Here is a 19,828-nt window from a genome sequence, read left to right as displayed (position 1 = left end):
TAGCATTCTGTAAATTGCACTCTATAGTGTAGCTCTGTGGGGAGATTTATAGCTTAACAAATACATTTTACATCACATTATTTACTTTATCAATGAGCAGAGTATGTGCTCAGTGCTCATGTCCAACACAAGTAAATAATAAAAACACTGCCTGACATTATCTCTTTATTTTTCAAATGCGCTGATCCAACTTTTTCCAACCCAGAAAAACATAAGGGATGACTTTAATGGGAAGTGCATTTACAGCTGAGGATTGTAATTCGACAGCTATTCTGTACATGCTGCCGTATCAACCCTGAGAACTTCAGAGAAAATGTTTGTTTTAAAAGTGGAGGCAAATAAACAAGACTTAAGAAGCATATTTTCACATTGTCGCGGCCCTGGATTCAACCACTTACGAGTAGTGGTTGAATTAATTAAGTGGTTAATAGGTCTGCACCGGGACCCGCTTCTAGGCAACAGATATGCAGCACTGAAGAAGGAGCTGCACCTGTGCCAGCTCAGATATGGAACGAGCTGATTAGTTGTTATTGAGTTTGGAGAACACAGGGCTTTCTGAACTGATGGAGAATATGTTCGCTCCGCTCTGTCACTTTTCATCCACCTGTTCCTGTGACACCTCCAGTCTGGGTGGTCCATTTATCAATGATGGTGAATCGATGCTGCATTTTTCTCTGTCACCTTTCCCAGATCTGTGCCTCGATACAAACCTGTCTACAGACAATTCCTTTGACTTCAGGGCTTAGTTTCTGCTCTGACGTGCACTATCAGCTGTGGGACCTGATAGAGAAGTGTGTGCCTTTCCAAAATTAAGTGCAATGAATTTAATTTACCACAGGTGGACTCCAGTCAAGTTGTAGAAACATCTCAAGGATGATCAGTGGAAAGGGATGCTCCTGAGCTCAGTTTTCAGTGTCATAGCAAAGGGTGTGAACACTTTTGTACATTTTTTGTGTGTGCAAAAAGCATAACGCTGTAACATAGGAAATATGGAAAAAGTGAAGGAATACTTTCTGGATGCACTGTAGCTTGCCAGCTTGATTCTTCAAAGTAGAACAATGAGATCTGGCATTGTTTCTGCCTGACTTCTGCTTGCCAGGCAGTTCAACTCTATTAGCAAGTATGAAAGTGAATTTGAACTGAAATCAATCAATCAATCAATCAATCAATCAATCAATCAATCAATCAATCAATCAATCAATCAATCAATCAATCAATCAATCAATCAATCAATCAATCAATCAAATGTATTAGGACAAAATAAATAGATTAGTCAGTAAAAAGCTAAGCTAAAAAGGTGAGTCTTGAGCCTGCTCTTTAAAACATGAACGTTCTCTGCAGCCCTGAGCTGAGTCTTTTTGCTGACTTTAGGAATAACAAGCAGACCCCTGCCGGAGGAGCGAAGGGGTCGTGAGGGACATGCTGCATGTTAAAGGGGGGGGTGTTATGCAAAATCGACTTTTTCAAGCTTTACATCATGTTATTATGTCATTCCCTCATTAAAAACATGCCTGAAGTGTTGCCTTGGCACATTCACGTATTTTTGAGTAATCTGTAAAAACTCTGATGGCAGCCATTTTAGGGATAGGTTTGCCTGAGTCCTCATAGGAACGCCCCCACCTCCTGGAGACGCCTCCGAGCTTTTGTCACCAGCCGAGTAACCAACCACTGCTCCTCAGCAGAACCCCCTCCCCACTGATGCCACAGACAGCGTGTGGAGGGGGCGTGTCGGAATGAGTCAGAGGTTCTTAAAGAGACAGAGGCCTATTTCAAGACATTCGCTACAGCCATTTTGAGAGAGCAATTTTATACAAGGCAGTTACTCTAATTTACTGCATTTACAGACCAACAGAAGGTTTGGTCATCATTGTAGTGTGATATAGACTGGTGCTATGTGATTGAAAAAAACATAATACCCCCTCTTTAATAATTATGGTTTGGAACAGACCAAACTGAGACAGTGATCAATCAATCAATCAATCAATCAATCAATCAATCAATCAATCAATCAATCAATCAATCAATCAATCAATCAATCAACGTTTATTTGTATAGCACCTTACAACAACACAAGGAAGACCAAAGTGCTTCACAGAAAGATAAAACAATATTAAAAAAATCAATCAATCAAATAAGTGCGATCTAAGTCTTAAAAGCTAGTTTGAAAAGATGTGTCTTCAATCTAGACTTAAAGAGGGACAGCTCTGTGAGAACACGCAGACTGAGGGGCAGGCTGTTCCACAGTTTTGGCCCTACAACCCTGAAAGAACGATTGCCCCACTGTTTGTACCGGGACCTGGGCACGTCCAGAACCATTTGATCGGCAGACCGGAGAGCTCTGCTAGGGCGATGTACGGTCACCAACTCAGTCAGATATAACGGAGTGAGACCTTGTAGGGCTTTAAAAACAAACATTACATTTTTGAAATCAATCCGAAAACGGACCGGGAGCCAGTGCAGGGAGGAGAGGACGGGAGTGATGTGGCTGTGTCTGGATGAACCGGTGAGAAGACGGGCTGCTGCTTCTGCACTAACTATAACCGGTGGAGTGACGACTGTGGGAGGCCAGAGTAGAGAGCGTGGCAGTAGTCCAATCGAGAACTGATAAACACGTGCGTTGCCTTCTCAAGGTCTTGGCGCGAGAGGGTTTGAACTTTGGTCAAAAGGCGCAGCTGGAAAAAACTGGCTTTGACAACAGCATTTATTTGTTGTTTAAAATTCAGCTCTCGGTCAAAGATGACTCCCAGGTTCCTAACTGCATCGCGAACTGGACCCATGACCCTGGAATGAAATTGAAGGACATCCCCGGAACCAAAAAGAACAAATTCAGATTTTGCTTCGTTCAGGTGGAGAAAGTTCTGAGCAAGCCATTGTTTAATGGCCAAAAGGCAGCTATGGAGTGATTCGAGAGCAGAGGCAGTGTTGGGGAGTACCGGTAAATAGATCTGGACATCATCAGCATAAAGGTGGAAGGACAAATTATGTTTAGAAATGATGGACCCGAGCGGAAGCATGTACAGTGAGAATAGGACCGGGCCAAGGATGGAACCCTGTGGCACCCCAGATGACAGCGGGGCAGAAGAGGAGGAATAGTGATAATGAGTCAAAAGCACCAGCACCAGTTCCGTATCCAGTCCCTGTGTACATCTCAGTAGATTGAAAACCAAAGCTTTTTGACATGTGGATTTTACATCACTAAATATTGCAATAACACCAATGAGGTGATATATTTTACATCGATATCACCATGATAATTATTTGTGTGTAAAGGCTGTAAAACAAGGGAAACAACAAACAAGCCAAACAAGGGAACTTTGGCTTCTCTGCCACTAACTACTGTGTGTGGCTTTGATATGATTTGGGTCAGTGAATTCATTAGACTCAGAGCCTGAAATGGAAAAGCCTCATTAAGAGCAAATAAACACAAAAAATATGCATATTAAACAATGAACAAGCTGTGCTGGTGGTTTATATCTGCTAGGATAAATCTTTTACATCAACAACATGTGAATGAAGAAAACAGGACTGAGGACAAAACATGGACAGACATGGTAACAATCACAGTAACATAAATGCAAAACAGTTCCATCCAAGAATGGTACAAACAGTTGGTCTCTTATGGGGATTTTAATAATAATTGCAGTTTGCCTTGCGCTCTTCAATACCAGCGCTAGACATTGACAGTGTTTAACTTACAGTGGTGGGACAAATATAGTTTATAGTTTGTCCTGTGAGAGCGGAAAAAAGATGTAACCTAAATGCGGAATGTAGTGGATGAGGGGTGAAGAGAAGACGTTGCAAATGGGAAGCAGCAGCTTTTGCGGCACGTCACGCCTCAGGCGGCCTTTTTTTTTTCTAAGCGATGCCATCAGGCCACTTTCGCAAGCACTGATGCAGGAGGTTTGTGCACACAAGATACCAATCTGGTCCGGACCAACGCTGTTGTTGCGCCATGCAGAAGATTGGGCCTTAAAGCAGAACTAAGTAACTTGTTTCCCTTAAAGGGACTATACAGAGTTTAAAAATATTAAAAATATGTATTTTACTCCCCCTACATGTTCCAGCCATGTCCTACGGTGTAGAATAAGCTCAGACCAATTCACCACAACTGCCTCTAAAATCCTGCACTGTCACTCAAAACTTTGTTACTTCGGGTCCGAAGTGCACGAGCTTAATATAGAAGGTGCAGTTACACGTATGACCTGAGGTGGCAGTAATGAGTATAAAATGGCCAACTTGCATCTAGCCCCTTTAATAAATCCTTTTCGTAGTCCTTCTGGAGGTAATACAAGTGTTAATGGGGTGATCGGGGGGCTCTCATCTCTTTGGCCAGAAAACCACAATTGCAACTTCGCTGCCTCCGGGTAGAAGCCACCAAAACACACTGGAATCACGAAGAAGAAGCTAACAGGCTAACGGGCAAAGCTAGCTGTCGGCTAGTGCTACTTAAACAGTATCTACAGCCAAGTTTGAGTGAAAAAAAAAATCTCATTGTGTAATTGGATGTACATTATCCCTCTCTCCCTTTGTCTTTTTTAAGACACCTGCAGTGGCACTTATGGCCTCTAGGGGCATGAGTAACTTAGTACTGCTTTAAATGTTTTTGGAGTATGATGCTTTATACTGATTTTCTGTTTTTCTGTTCTTTTATATAAGCCTACCTTGAAAAGCCAGAGATGGGGGGCTGCCTAATGTACTTAACACTGGCCACCTATGGCAATGTTTTCTTGTGCTGTCCCTGTCAAATAAACAAATAAATACATTGTTTAATGCCTTGTAATACTTTTGAAACAATTTAATGGTCTATACAATGGTATGCATAAGTATAGGTATTGACATTTTGCCATCCTATGTACCATAAAAAAAAGGTTCTGGATGGCATTATCAGTATGGATCGATTTATGAAGAAGTAATTTTATATTTGCTCACATTACATAAACTCAATATATTATAGATTCACATCCAAAATTGCCTTTAACCAGTTCACAGCCTTTTTCAGTTGGTCGCAAACAGTTTTGGGTTTAGTCGAGATACATTGCTAGACTGTTGTTTTGTCCTTGCTTTGAGATTTTTAAGTTAATATATCATTATTTACTAGTTGGTTGTCTTGTCTTACTGAGGATTCCTTCCTAATGTGCAATGTTGAAGATATTTCTATCGTTTTGAAAATATTTTCCCGAAAACCTAGGCTATGTTGCTCTGAATAAATTCCTCTTAAAGTGACTCCAGCTTTCATGGAATGTGAATGTTGTGTAATGTTTATTTTACTGTAACTCAAACATACCTGTGAATTCATTAATCGGGTTCGGTGGTCGTCTGTCTTTCAGCCTAAAGCAACAAACAAAGCCGCACACAGCTCGTGCGCTTGCTGTTTTCTCCCCATCTTGTCTCGTCTCCTCCACGCAAAAAGTACGCTCGTGACTCGTGCGTCCTCGCGCAGCAGTACGTGGGAGCGTGGATAGAAGCAGCAGCTGCAGCAGCAGCAGTGGAGACAGAAGCCACATGCAGGACAGGACAGGACAGGTGAGTGACCCGCTCATCTCCCGTTCTTAGACACAGGAACAATTGGCTTTTTATCGCCACTCTAACAGACCTGACTGGCGTTTGTTCGATCGGTTTTCAGTTTTTCTTGATCCGAATCAAATAATTAATACAGCGAGTTAAAACGGCGGGTCGTTACTTTAAAATGTCGCCCTTTACCCAATTATACTCCTATATCATGATTTTGAAACAAAACCCCAACCCATTTATAATCACCGCTGTTTGGCGCTCTGAACGTCACAACTATTTTCCTGACGCCTATAGCCTAGATCCCAAATTATTGGCCGCGACTAAATATTTCCTCCTATATAGTGAAGTTGTTGTGATAAATGTATTTTCCAGTGACATTCATAATTGAAAATGGATATACTCATGTAAGCTAAATAGCAGAGATGGTGATTTTATTGTTGAATTATTGAATCCTGTTTTTACGATGCTTTTATTTCTATGGTTTGTCCCGGTTGGATCTAAAAGAAAAAAAAAAACTTTGGAGCAATCCATAAAATGTCACTTACATTTGAGGTCAGTATGTAGACTATAGCTTTCGCTGCAGCACCTTTCTCAGAGTGCAGACCGAAGAGTGTTATTCACAAAGGGTGGTTGTTACACACACTTGTTGTGGAGGTACACAAAAATAATTCTTAATCTCTCAGTGGAGAATAGTGGTGATGGTTGACACAAACTCCACTTTGTTGGAATGAGAGGAGACATAATTCTGCATCTGCCGGATAGACATGGGTATTTCCTGTCTCATAGTAACAACATGACTTTCTGTAATGTGGCAGATCTTGGCAGAATCCCCCTCTGACACTTGTGGTTTGACATTCAGCTACATCTGGGGACGATGGTAGAGTAGTGGCTCTTTAATATTATTATCTTTGGAAGATTGGCAGTTCAACTGGCGGTATGTGGCGGCTAAGTGGTTCTGCCTTACAGCAAGAAGGTTGTGGGTTCAATTCATGCACAATAGGTCATCCTTACGGGTTTGCCCGAGCGGGATGTACAGATTGGTCAAATGCAGAGGACACATTTCTCTACGGGGACACACTTTAACCATAGCCTTAAATCCTGGCTCCAGTAGGTGCAAACTGTCATTGTGTCCTTGGGCAAGACACTTCATCCACCATCTTTCTAAATGTAGTGAGTTATTTGTTTTTATTTTATTGGTTTACTTGTTTGGAACAGTGCATGTTAATGAACAAACCACACTGGATTGTCGCCTGATGCTAATTTGCATCCGTTGTCCCACACTCGCACTCTCAATCATGCCCTCTTTCATCATGGCCTATTGTACATGTTTATAGTGATAGTACCCGGAGGAAACCTACGCAGACACGGGGAGAACATCCAAACCCCACACAGAAAGGCCCCGTGCAGGTGGGAATTGAACCCAGGACCTTCTAGCTGTGACGCATGAGCTGGTGACTGGTGGTGGTCAGATGGGCCTCACTTCTGTCGGTCTGCCCCAGGGCAGCTGTGGCTACAACAGTAGCTTACCACCACAGAGTGTGGAGTGAATGAATAATGATTACAGTGTAGCGCTTTGAGAAGCTTGTTAACACAAGCTTGTAAAGTGCAATACAAGTGTAAGGCATTTTAATTTGAAAAATCTGGTCCATTTTCAGATTGACTGGGCTTTTAATTCTGGTCTAATTATTTATTATTATTTATATATAAATATAATTATTTAAATTTGTAATGATGTGTTTGAAACAGGTCTCTTCTGGAAATGAGACATTGAGTCTCAAAAGACAAAAAAAAATGGCTTGAAAAAGGGATGCGTTTATACTACGTTGCTATAAGAATATATATATTGCTCCCAGTTGCTTGTATTTGCAATGTTCAAGCATGCAATAATTCTTAGTAGATTGACTTGTAAGTTTACTATTGTTGTCGTACATCATCTGAATTGTGTGTATTTGTCACTGTAGCTTCTGTCAGTTTCCATCAGTGTTTCCCTAAGAATGAGCGACACTCACAGTCGAGATGAGAAGAGGGTGTTTGTAAAGATGGAACGGAGGCATAGTTACTCTGATTGGATGGTATCTTCTGGCATCAGACACAAACAGCTCTCAGTGGGAGAAGAACTGACAGAGTGAGTCACGTGCCTGCTGGGCCTCACTCACTGGTGTAAAGGAGCGTTTCAAAGTGACGTTAACGTGTACTCATTTTATTAATGTTACAGCGGCTCAGGATTAACCCAACATCTGAACAGAATGGTGGTGCTTATTGCTTGCTTTCTTATTCACACTGTGCATGTAAAGTGTAATAGCCTAATTGTAATTTTGAAGACCTCGTGCAGTTTGACCAAACGCAGACCAAATGTCTTTCTTGAGCTTCGGTCGAAATGTCTTATTGGTCGCAGAGGGCTTTTCTTCTCTTGGCGTAATAGATGAAGAATGACAGATGATTAAAAATAATACGTTTAGCGTCATAGTATTAAAGCACACTTTAACTGTTCAAATCACAAGCAGGAATTTGATGCAATTGAAATCATGTTCATCACGAAAGGCAGGGGTGTAATGATGCAATGATCACATTATTCAGTTCGACGCATAAAGCAGGATCAGTCGTTGACGATTCACTCATGATGTAAATGAGAAAATATCTTGGCACTATTTCATCTTATTGGTGGTGAAAAACTGCAAGTATTGTGTTAATCAGTGTTGTTAATTAATAGCAAGTGTTTTTTGTTCTCTCTTAGTCATCTGTTAAAGGATTATAGCGTACTGTGTGGACTTCAATCAAGGCAGTGGTACAGTTAAAACGTTTCAGGATTGTGATGCTTGGAGGCACAGTGCGTTGATACTGTACAAACTGTTTGGACATGTGCATCTGTAAACTTGGCTGAGAAAGAGATTCTCACTTCTTCTCTCAATTTTGCTTTTGTTCGCACTGATATGCAACACCCTTACAGTGTAATCTTTTGAAGAGATGCTTTCCATAGCTCACATGTTCAAATAAATACATGAATTCATGCATCCGCAGTTTTGACTTGGTACACTCACACTTTTGGGTGAATTTGTGAGGAAAATGAAAATATCATGTCTGAAACGATGGCAGGGCTGGATACATGTCTATTTGGAGCACATTCTGCAGCTCCGGAGAATGCGGCACATCGACCCACTGTCCCAAACAAAAATAAACAGGGTAAGTTTGGTCAACAGGATTAAACCTCAGCTATCTGTCGCTTCTGTATACACATTTTTGTGAGGGCCACAGACAATATCAGACTCTGGGGAATGATTAGCCTGTTCCCACTAACCCTCCCATCTTTGTACACTGCAGTAAATGTATTCATTTTTATCGATGCCATTGATAATTTCAATTGTCGATCCAGTTCTTTCTCGATTCTCTTATTGATTCCAAATAAATCAAATGAGGCCATATAATATGTGCATGCTTCTTGTAGTTTTATATATCAATTCAATATTAGCCCAATTATTAGTACTTCCTGTCCCACAGCGGCGGCTGTGATGTAAACTCTCGGTGGGCCTGTTGCACATGTTGGGTACACTGTGTTGGGAACATTTTTAACTATCGGATCTACAGTTACTGTTGCTTGTCAGACTAAAAAGAAGCTTTTAGCCACATATCAGCAAATACCCACAGACACAACAAGGCAAACGTTTTCCCTAAACGGCAGTCAAACAGCCACATGACATCATTTAAACAGCAGACTGTTAACTAACAATGCATTTCCCCAAAGCACAGAGTATGACAACGTAAACAAGTCATTTATGTCCTGAGTGAGTGAAACACCCTGTACACAGGGAGAACTGCAGCGTAAACAGTAAGTTAAACCACTCACCCAGTCGCACGGAGTCTCTATCGTTCTCTGAAATGTTTATTTCAGAGGAGCAGAGGACACTTGTTTCTCTAAAACTCTCGTTTGCTAATAAGGCGCAGAGGAGGAGCTACATCGAACAGATAAAAAGGTTGTTTCTTACCTATCGCCCTCCCTTCCTCTATTCTTATGAACAAGGGTTGAAGAATATCTTGTCTGCTCCTCGGTGCTGAAGTTTTAGGATCCACTTTGAAGTGAAAGTGGTGGATCTGCAGTTGTGGATCTGCAGTCTCGGATCTGCAGTTGTGGATCTGCAGTCGCGGATCTGCAGTCTCGGATCTGCAGTCGCGGATCTGCAGTTGCGGATCTGCAGTCTCGGATCTGCAGTTGCGGATCTGCAGTTGTGGATCTGCAGTCGCGGATCTGCAGTTGTGGATCTGCAGTCGCGGATCTGCAGTTGCGGATCTGCAGTTCTGGATCTGCAGTCGCGGATCTGCAGTTGCGGATCTGCAGTCTCGGATCTGCAGTTGTGGATCTGCAGTCGCGGATCTGCAGTTGTGGATCTGCAGTCGCGGATCTGCAGTTGCGGATCTGCAGTTCTGGATCTGCAGTCGCGGATCTGCAGTTGCGGATCTGCAGTCTCGGATCTGCAGTTGTGGATCTGCAGTTGCGGATCTGCAGTTGTGGATCTGCAGTCGCGGATCTGCAGAGGCTCTGGCCTGCAGGTTTTTAATATGAAGAAGTTGGTTTGCACAACCGCATTGATCGTGAAGGAGACATATGGTTCCAATGGATTGCTTAAGTATTGGTTCAATTCCCATCCCTATACAATATGGTACTTTGATTGAGCCAATTTGAGTGCATGGCATTCTTAAATTAGGACTTATCCATGTTACCTTTCACACTCTATTGTCACTTGAAAATACAGTTGTGCTCTAAAGTTTTCATACTCTGACAGAATTTTTGATGATTTTTTTTTTACATTTTTCAGAGAATATGAATGATGACAACCACAAGTTAGTGGTTGTGTGAAGCCATTTATGGTCAAACAACTGAGTTTATTCTTTTAAAATCATGATGATAATTGAAACTGCCAAAATGATCCGGATCAATACCCAGTTCTTAATAATGTGTATTTCCATTTAACATTAATGACGGCTTGGAGTCTTTTGTGGTAGTTGTGGATGGGCCTCTTTATTTCCTCGGATGGTAAAGCTGGCCATTCTTTTTGGCAAAAAGCCTCCAGTTCTTGTAAATTCCTGGGCTGTCTTGCTTGAACTGCACGTTTGAGATCTCCCCACAGTGGTTCAATGATATTGAGGTCAGGAGACTGAGTGCCTTGGATATGTTGTTAAACCCTTTCCTGTTTTATACAGTTCAACTATACCTTTTTTCAAAATCTGAGATGAAGTAATCAGACCAGACTGCACCAGCAGAGCTATATCTTAATGAAAACCCAGTCACTCACTGTTCTTTGACACAAAACAAGGAGCTGTTTACTAGTGTTGTAGTATATCTGTTTTTTTTTTTCTTCTTAAACCTCTATTGTGTTACTGTGGATTAATTTGAAATTCTTGCTGGAAATTGATGTTGCGATGTACAGTATTTTATCATGAAAATAATAGTATCAACATTTTGCGTTGTTCTTTAAACACAGCTGCATCATGGCCTTTATGATGCAATATGTGCTGTACAGAAGTAGTGTGAGCAAGGAGCTTTAGCTTTAATGTTGTCTGTGTCCTCTCCTCAGTGTAAGGCTGCAGCTCCCAGACAGTGCAGAGCTGACACAGGCAACAGAGGGACTGGGATCCCACAGCGAGGGGCCGACGGGGGCTCCACTGGGAAATCACAGGATTTTTACATAACACATATCGTATTTAAACCTACCAGAAACCTTAAAAACAATTGATCCTGGAGCATCAGAGAGGCAACTGTGATGGAAAGTAAAGGCTTCATATAAAAAAAACGCACAATTGAAATGTTCACATAAAGTTCGATAATGCAATTTTAAATGCTGCAAAAACCTAAGAAAAATCTCATTTGAATTAGAAAATAAATTAGGTAACAAATATCAATTTACTTTAAATGAGATGCTTTTTTCTCTTTGATTTAAGTCTATTGACAGATTTTAATAATGTAGCCTGTGCTCTGATTTTCATCACTGTGTAATATCATTTTTAAATATAAATATTTTCATCTAAATCAGGGTTTCCGTTAGCCGGATGTAGCCGGATTTTGGTTGGTTTGAAAAGCAAATGTCCAGTAAATATAATTTCTGTCGGCCAAAAAGGCCGACAAGAAAAACTCTGGAGAAATAAAGGAAATAGGCTAAATATAACATTGCACGTAAGTCATTGACTGGTATAGTACACTGCGTTCCAAATTACTATGCAAATTACATTTTTCTCTGATTTTCGAAATTGTCAACTCAAATTAGAGTCAGCATATTTTTTAAGTCTTTAACTGGTAGAGGATCATTTAAATGTGGTTGAAAAAAATCTCCCAGTGATAACAGTATTTTTTTCAAAAATAAATATAGTAAAAAACTCAAAATCTATTGTTCCAAATTATTATTATTCAGAAACTCCACATATTTAGGGATCCTAAAGGGGCAGACCAGCTCTCTCCCTATGATTCTGGCCCAAAACATGACTCCGCCCCCTCCTTACTGACGTCACAGCCTTGTTGGGACATGGTGGCCATTCACCAACTATCCACTACTCCATCCATCTGACCATCCAGGGTTACACAGACATACAGGCGCTCATCAGTGAACAAGAAAATGAAAATGAGAAAATGAGTCTTCATGTATTTCTGAGCCACTGCAGCCGTTTCTGTTCATGAAAATTCAATTAACAGTTTAGGGGAGGCCCGGATAGAAGGTTTATGCACAACTGCAGCCTCTGGAGGGTCCTACACTTTGATGTTCTGGACACTCCAGAGTGTAGCAGCTGTTCTATTTATCTAATGTATTTGTCTGGCTGAAACCATCCTTATTACTAACCCGTGTGTGTTATCAGTACGATGATTATGCTTAATCTTTCATGAAATATCGAAGGTTTTCATACCTAGAACAAGGCATTCAACTATTTCATGCTTTTCATCAGCAGAGAGATCCTTTTTCTTTCCCACATTGCTTGAAAATGACGGTCTGCTTAATAATGTGGAACGTCCTTTTTCAGTAGTTTTTCCCTTAACTGGGCTTAACTGGACAACTAATCATCCCAGGCGTCTGAGATTTATGTCAGTGATTCAAAGAGCCCTGAGACACAACACCATCCATGAGTTTCATTTACTACTTTTTTTTTGCCTTTTTGACACTGAAATACAATTTGCATAATAATTTGGAACATGGTGGAAGTTAGTAAGTAACATTTATTTATATAGCACCTTTCACAGACAAAAAGCCACAAAGTGCTTCACAACACCGTTACATGAAAGGCCAAGACAACACAAAAACAATAGCCCAAGAGTAGCTAATTAAAAGCTTGAACAAATAAATTAGTCTTAAGTTTGCTCTTGAAGGTGTCAACAGAGTCAATTAAGCGCAAAGAGGAAGATCGTTCCAAAGCCTGGGAGCAACAGCCTGGAAAGATCAGTCAGTCACCTCTAGTCCGAAAACAAGGCCGTGGAGCCTTCAGCAGAGTCTGATCCACAGGGGTGTGAGGCTGGATCAGATCACTGATGTAGAATTTTAAACTTGATCCTAAATTTTAAACTTGATCCTAAAGGACACTGGCAGCCAATAGAATAGGGGATATGTGAGTATTGGTGCAGGTCAGGATTCTCGATGCAGAGTTTTGCATTAATTGCCGTCTAGAGAACTCCTTCTTGTTCAGACATAGAAAACAAACGTCATCATTCTGTGAGACCATTTTCCTAAGTTTAGAGACTTTCCTTAGTTGAAAGAAGCTGTTCCTCGTCAGTGCTGCACTAATGACAGGTCTATGTCAAAGATAACTCCCAAGTATCTAAGACTTGGCTTTGCAGACTGGCCTAAATCACAGAAGTACTGTTTAATCCCTGGGATTGAATCATCCGGAGCAACAACCAGTGTTTCTGTTTTGTCTGCATTGAGCTGCAAAGACTTTAGTGTTTTATTTACACTAAACAATGGAGCAAGGAGTTTAGTTTCCGGATCTCAGACAGCTCGAAAGAGCAGTAAAGATGGATAACATCAGCAAATATAGGTGGAGAGAAACATCAATAAACAGCAAAAACAAGACATCCAAAAACAGTTAATTTTCACTGTGCATATGACAACTGAAAGTATTGTATCTCCACTCTTTGCTTTTATTAATCAATTATCATATTGATTGTTTTATGGATTGATTTATCTTAACTTTCAGGGACATACTTTGAATTGCGTAGGAATTGTGCTCTCCAAATAAACTTGCCTTGCCTTATTTTCATAATTATCATATAAAACTCATTAGTACATATTAATATTACTTCACATTATGTATTTACAATTGATTTTTAAATAACTTTTTTTTGTGATCAATTTTTTAATTGATTTTCCATTAAAGTATAGGGGTGAGGATCCACACATTCAGCATGTATATAGTACAGCGAGAGATGCACACAAAGATATATATATATATATATATATATATATATATATATATATATATATATATATATATATATAGCACAGGTACATACTGCAAACTCAAAGGCATGCTATCCCACCCCAACCATTGGGACCCAACATGAACACTGAATTTGTACTGTCAATTTCTTACCCTTAAGTGATTGAACCAGGATTAAACAGACACACAGATACTGAAATAAAATAGTAAAATGGGCCTCACAAATGCATAATGCAAGATCAAAATATATAATTTTTTGGGACAAAGTATTTACTGCTATAAATCCTGTGATGTTTCATTGAATATCTATATCCTTGATGTCACCACTGTAATTTTAAATAACTTTTTCAAAGCCTAATTTCCCTTTGTAGCATGCAAACTGAAGCAGGTTCTTCTCACCATATGTGATATGATGTTTCAAAGCAACATAGTGGTGCCTCGTTTTTCCTGCTCGTGGCTAGATTTAGTCAAGCCTAATTAGACTGTATAATGACTTGGTGATAAATGACAAGCGATGTGTACATGTTATAAACGAGACAGTGGCTGCATATTAGTTATTAGCATGCACCATCTGTCCATCGCTTTCGGCTCTTTAGCCCTTAGAGTCCATGAACAATTTGTGTGTCTTTATTTCAGTTTGTGCTGTTAGTAATAATAAAACACTGTCTGAAACACACTCGTGGTGGACTAGTAATGCTCTGTTGCTCTGATTCCTTGCAGTACTGTGGCGTGCATAATAATGCCATTATCGTATAGAATTGTTAACGTATTTCATGGCAGCTGTTGATATTTCAGTATCATATCTAATATAAGGCACCAGTGATTGTCCAGGTTTGCATACGCCTCCTCACAGTCTGTGCAGCAGTTTTACTGTATCTGTTTGTGTCATCCACAGGGAGCTAGTAATACTGCTGGAGTGTCAACAATGGAGCGGGACAGCGTCTATATTTGAAGCACTCCTCTCCTCACATATATTCCCCATGCCACATTCCTCATAAGGCGTCTTTTTAAATAGTGTATTTCACCATAGTAATTTACATTTTTCTTTTCAACTGTATTTCAAGTATTTTGTCTACATCTTCAGGACTTTATATATTTTTCTCGTCGTGTCTCTCATTGCCTCGTCATTGTCTGTGCCATGTCTAACCACAGTGGACTCCTAAACGTCTGGGGGACCTCTGACTGGACAGATCCCAGTCAGTGCCCGCCTTCAGTGGGTGGGGCCACTTTTTTGATTGTGGCATATAGCACAGTCATAGCAGTTGGGTTGCTAGGCAATGCAGGATTGGTGTTCATCATTGCTCGGCAACAGGAATTACGTAATGTCACCAACATCTTAATTGCCAACCTGTCATGCTCTGACATCCTCATGTGTGTAGTTTGTCTGCCTGTCACTGTCATATACACCCTGATGGACCGCTGGGTGCTGGGAGAGGCCCTGTGTAAGGTCAGTAAATCAGCCAACGCACACCATATAAACAATAGCACTCATTATGTCTTGTGTGATCCGTGGCGACAATTGCATAGTTTCTACACTGTGGCCTTTGTCGACCACACTGTGATTCCCACCTGGACGGGGCCTTTCTGTGTGGAGTTTTCATGTTCTCCCTGTGTCCACGTAGGTTTCAATGAATAAACAAATGAAAAATATGTCTGTATCCTCCACCTGTACGGCAGCAAAGACAAACCTTCATCCTTGTCCTGGGTCAGTGGCATTACATCTGCACACGGCCACCTACTGTAATGCTTGTTTGTTTGTTTTTTCAAAGATTTAGTGTATTATACTTGTCTTTCAAAAGTAATAAGTTCCTAACATAATACTACTCAAGTAAACGACAGATCCTCAATAACTCTACTTAAAGAGACTAGATGCAAGTTGGTCATTTTATACTCACTACTGCCACCTCAGGTCTTACGCATAAGTGCAGTCTCTATAGCTCACGCATGACGGCACTTCGGACCAAATTAACACCTTTTTGAATGACAGTGCAGGATTTTAGAGGCAGTTGTGGTGAATAAGTCGGGGCTCATTCTACACATTAGGACTTCGCTGGAACATGTAGGGGGAGGAAAATACTTAATTTTTCAATTTTTGAACTCTGTTTAGTCCCTTTAAGTACTTAAGTAAATTGACTTATTGCTGATTGATATTTATTATTAGATTTATATTTTCTCTTGCCATGTTAATACCACACAACTTCTGCATTTTGTGTTTGTTTTCAAGGTGACTCCCTTTGTCCAGTGCATGTCAGTGACCGTGTCCGTCTTCTCCCTGGTGCTGATTGCTCTGGAGCGGCACCAGCTGATCCTGCACCCCACCGGCTGGTCCCCTGCTGCGGGACACTCATACCTGGCTGTGGGACTGACTTGGCTCATCGCCAGCTTCATCTCCCTGCCCTTCCTCTCCTTCAATATTCTTACTAATGACCCCTTTCAAAACATCAGTCTACCCAGCAACCCTTTCAGGTGCTCACAGTCTTTATCCAACTACAGTGAGACATAAACCAGCGGCGAAAGTTTAATTATGTGGCTTCATTAATACAGCAGCGAATAACACAACAAAGTAATATCCACGAGCCATTGCCGGCTAGAATTGCTTCATTTGACCACCCACTGTGGGCTGAGCAATTCATCAAAATTTAAATCATAACATTGGTCAATTTCAACAGTTGTTTGGAAGTTTTAAAGGTTTATTGAAAGTAGTTTTTTTTTTAATGTTTTTTAATGATCGTCGAGGGAATAACGTTTTGTACAAGACAAGATTTGTCTTGTATGTTCCTGATTCATATTAGCAAAAGCTATAATTATTTGGTTTTAATATGAAAAATAGCATCAGTTTTATCATTTGTCATGTTGAAAACATATTTATTTTTTGCTATACGCTCAGCTATAAAACCACCTGATTAGAACCTAAATCAAATACTGTTGGTCATGTGTATCTGCAATTTTGGATCTTGGTCTTAGCTGTCCGTTCAAACAAAATAGAAATGAAAAATGTAAAAATTCATGTTAAAGGTTGTCTCATGTTTGTTGATAAAGGGACCATCTTATTTGCATGGAGCTGTGGCCGTCAGACAAGCATCGTCTTGCTTACACAACATCACTGCTGCTCTTCCAGTACTGCCTGCCCCTGCTGCTGGTTCTTTTGTGTTACCTACGGATCTTCCTCCGCTTGAGGCGACGCAGGTCAGTTTTTTAACATCTCTCATTACAAGCTGCTCAGTTGTGCTTACACAGCTGTCTTCTCATGATACCCCAAAGGCTTGAGTTGTTTTCATATTATAGCCTTAGGTCCAGTGTGATATTTGATTGTGCTTGTCAAACAATTGGCGTCCTGCTGTTTTGCAGGGACATCTTGGAGCACAGCAGGAGAACCCAAGGGGCGCAGAGAATAAATGCCATGCTGGTAGCCATTGTGGTTGCTTTTGCCTTGTGCTGGTTGCCTCTCAATGTTTTCAACACTGTGTTTGACTGGCATCACCAGGCCCTGCCTGACTGCCAGCATGACACAGTCTTCTCTGCATGCCACCTGACAGCAATGGCTTCCACCTGTGTCAACCCTGTGGTGTACGGTTTCCTTAACAGCAACTTCCAAAGGGAGTTTAAGTCCACACTACAGCGCTGTCAGTTCAGCAACAGGACAGCAGAGAGCTATGAGAGCTTTCCTCTTTCCACTGTGGCCAGTGAAGGCATCACAAAAGGCACTTCACTCAATAGGATGGGCTCAGTGTGTGTGCTGTCTGCGAGGACTGAAATCAGCACTGTCATACAGTCTAAGTCCATACCATCCGACACATAAGAAGCCTATGGTGTGACCAGGCATCATACAGAAAAGACTTACTGTTCAGAAGCTCGCTTAAAATGGGATTGTTTACACCGAAGGCTGGCTCAGAATCATGCCCAAAGACTTTCTGCTCAAGTTGGAACAAAACTTACCACTCTGCCAACTGTGGATCTTTTGTCTGCACAGAGAAAACACAGACTATTGCAATGTAACTATCTGATGCCCAGTGTCAAGATGAGTGACTATTGTGCTACAGCACAATACTGAGTCACATGACTCTGCAGGTGTAAATGGTCGCTTTTGAAAAGCCTGACATACTGTAGTAATCATCTCCAGTACTTTACTTTAATTACTGAGTGGAGTACAGTGAAGAATCTTCTTAATTTTATGTTATCTTTGCTGTAAGGATAAACATAATGCTTTTGAAAAGAGATGAAGTGAATGTAACTGTAAATATAGATGTGTTAGGGACCAAGACGTGAAGCTACAGGACAAAGGTTTTCAATCACAAATATATTATTTTAAATACTTGGAATAAATATAGCATTACAAAAATGAATTGTCAAAAGAGATAAGAGGGTCACTTATAGAACTTTGGCCATACCAAGATAAAGCATATGTATAAATGTATAACACATAGAGGACAAGAAGGATCCAGACTATAAACAAACAAACGAAAACCTCAGTCCCAATCTGTCATGGTCTCATTCAACGTCGCCTCAGTCAACTCTCTCAAGACCCTTGGCCGCAACTTCTTAGTTTTTAAAGCAACAAAATAACACACACACATTATCTTAGTTACATACTGTGTGGTGAATACTATCAGAATAGAGCGTCAGCTCCCTGGACCAGATGTTAGCAGAGAAAGATTGTTTCAGTGGCCAAGTCGTCAGTTTCACGGCTCAAGTTTCCGCTCAAGGTCTGGGTCTGTCAGTACCAGAGGAATGTATGACATTCTCTTAATGACACCGTTCAGCCTTATGTTCTCTGTATGGGATCAAAATGAATGTTCAGTGATGTGGACTTGATGGATAAGAGCTGCCATTACTGTAAGACGGGTTGTAGGAACCAGTAGCATAATAATAGCCCATAACATAATAACTCTTTTGTGCCAATAACTTTTTTCTGGACAATAATGTAATAATCAGTAGTTATTGGCCTGACAATGGAAAGTATTATACACAAATTTAATAAATTCAGTCAACAATGCATCAATCTGACTATCTTTTAAAAACTAACACATTAAACATTTTTTTTGTGCATTTTCCCCCCTAAAATACTATGCAATTATTTTGTATTTTCCTTAACTCCTGTGCATTTCCTTTCGGCGTTAGCCCAGATGGAAAAGCGGGTCATCTTCTGATCAAAAGGTTGCTGGTTCGAGTCCCTGCTGCTCCCACAGGTTTATGCCAGCGCTGTGTTCTTGAGCAAGGCATTTCACCCTATCTTATTACGTTATCGGTTCCAACAAGGGTCTTTATTACTGGTACTCACCAGGTTTATGTTTTGATGTTGTTTCAAAGTGCAGCACTCATTTTGTGGTTTTATTGTAACCGTGTAATTCAAATATGTGGCATCATAAAAAATTTAAAAATGTCATCATGTTCTCTCACATATCCACAGAAAAAAAATGTCAATAGAAAAACGTTTGTGTTGAAACTAGATTATTGACTAGTTGTACGACAGCAGAGCTAAATGTAGCCTGGCATGAAGGTGATACACTTTTGTCACAATACAATAAAATACAGATTGCAATATCAATATATTGTGAAATTAGGATTTTATGCCGCAAGGAACTGCAATACCTAAGCCTAAAGGAATGGAAAAGTAAAGCACAAGTCGACCAAAAGTTATAAATGAAATGTAAATCAGTCTGGCAGTGAGTATGAAAGGGGACAGGCACATATGGCTCTTTTATTAAATATCAAATAGTAGCAACACTTGTATTAACAATATTGATAGACACAATCCCCTAAAGTCTCATCTGTTTTATTTTGTGTCTGAATTTGGGTGAGTCTAACACATTATGCACATGTGACTTAAAGTGCGGTGCTAAGATCATATTTTGGTGGCCCTAAGGCTTCTTGTTGAATTGCCACACTTCACCAAAGAAGGTCATTTTTA

The 19,828-nt window shown here is 40.4% G+C and overlaps 1 protein-coding gene across 1 annotated transcript; it reads left to right on the top strand.

The window, feature by feature from the left end:
* Window positions 1-5,405: 5,405 nt before the first annotated feature.
* On the top strand, window positions 5,406-17,755 carry npy8ar (neuropeptide Y receptor Y8a). Its single transcript, XM_079551485.1, has 5 exons — window positions 5,406-5,523; window positions 14,816-15,367; window positions 16,145-16,386; window positions 16,960-17,106; window positions 17,269-17,755. Exons 2-5 carry the CDS (start codon window positions 15,059-15,061, stop codon window positions 17,717-17,719), a joined length of 1,149 nt encoding a protein of 382 aa, XP_079407611.1. The 5' UTR covers window positions 5,406-5,523; window positions 14,816-15,058; the 3' UTR covers window positions 17,720-17,755.
* The last annotated feature ends 2,073 nt before the right edge of the window (window positions 17,756-19,828 follow it).

Source organism: Gobius niger (assembly GCF_951799975.1).
Source record: "Gobius niger genome assembly, chromosome: 2".
Classification (NCBI taxonomy): Eukaryota; Metazoa; Chordata; class Actinopteri; order Gobiiformes; family Gobiidae; genus Gobius; species Gobius niger.
Note: the sequence above shows the minus strand (reverse complement) of the source record. Positions and strands in the feature narration are given on the sequence as shown.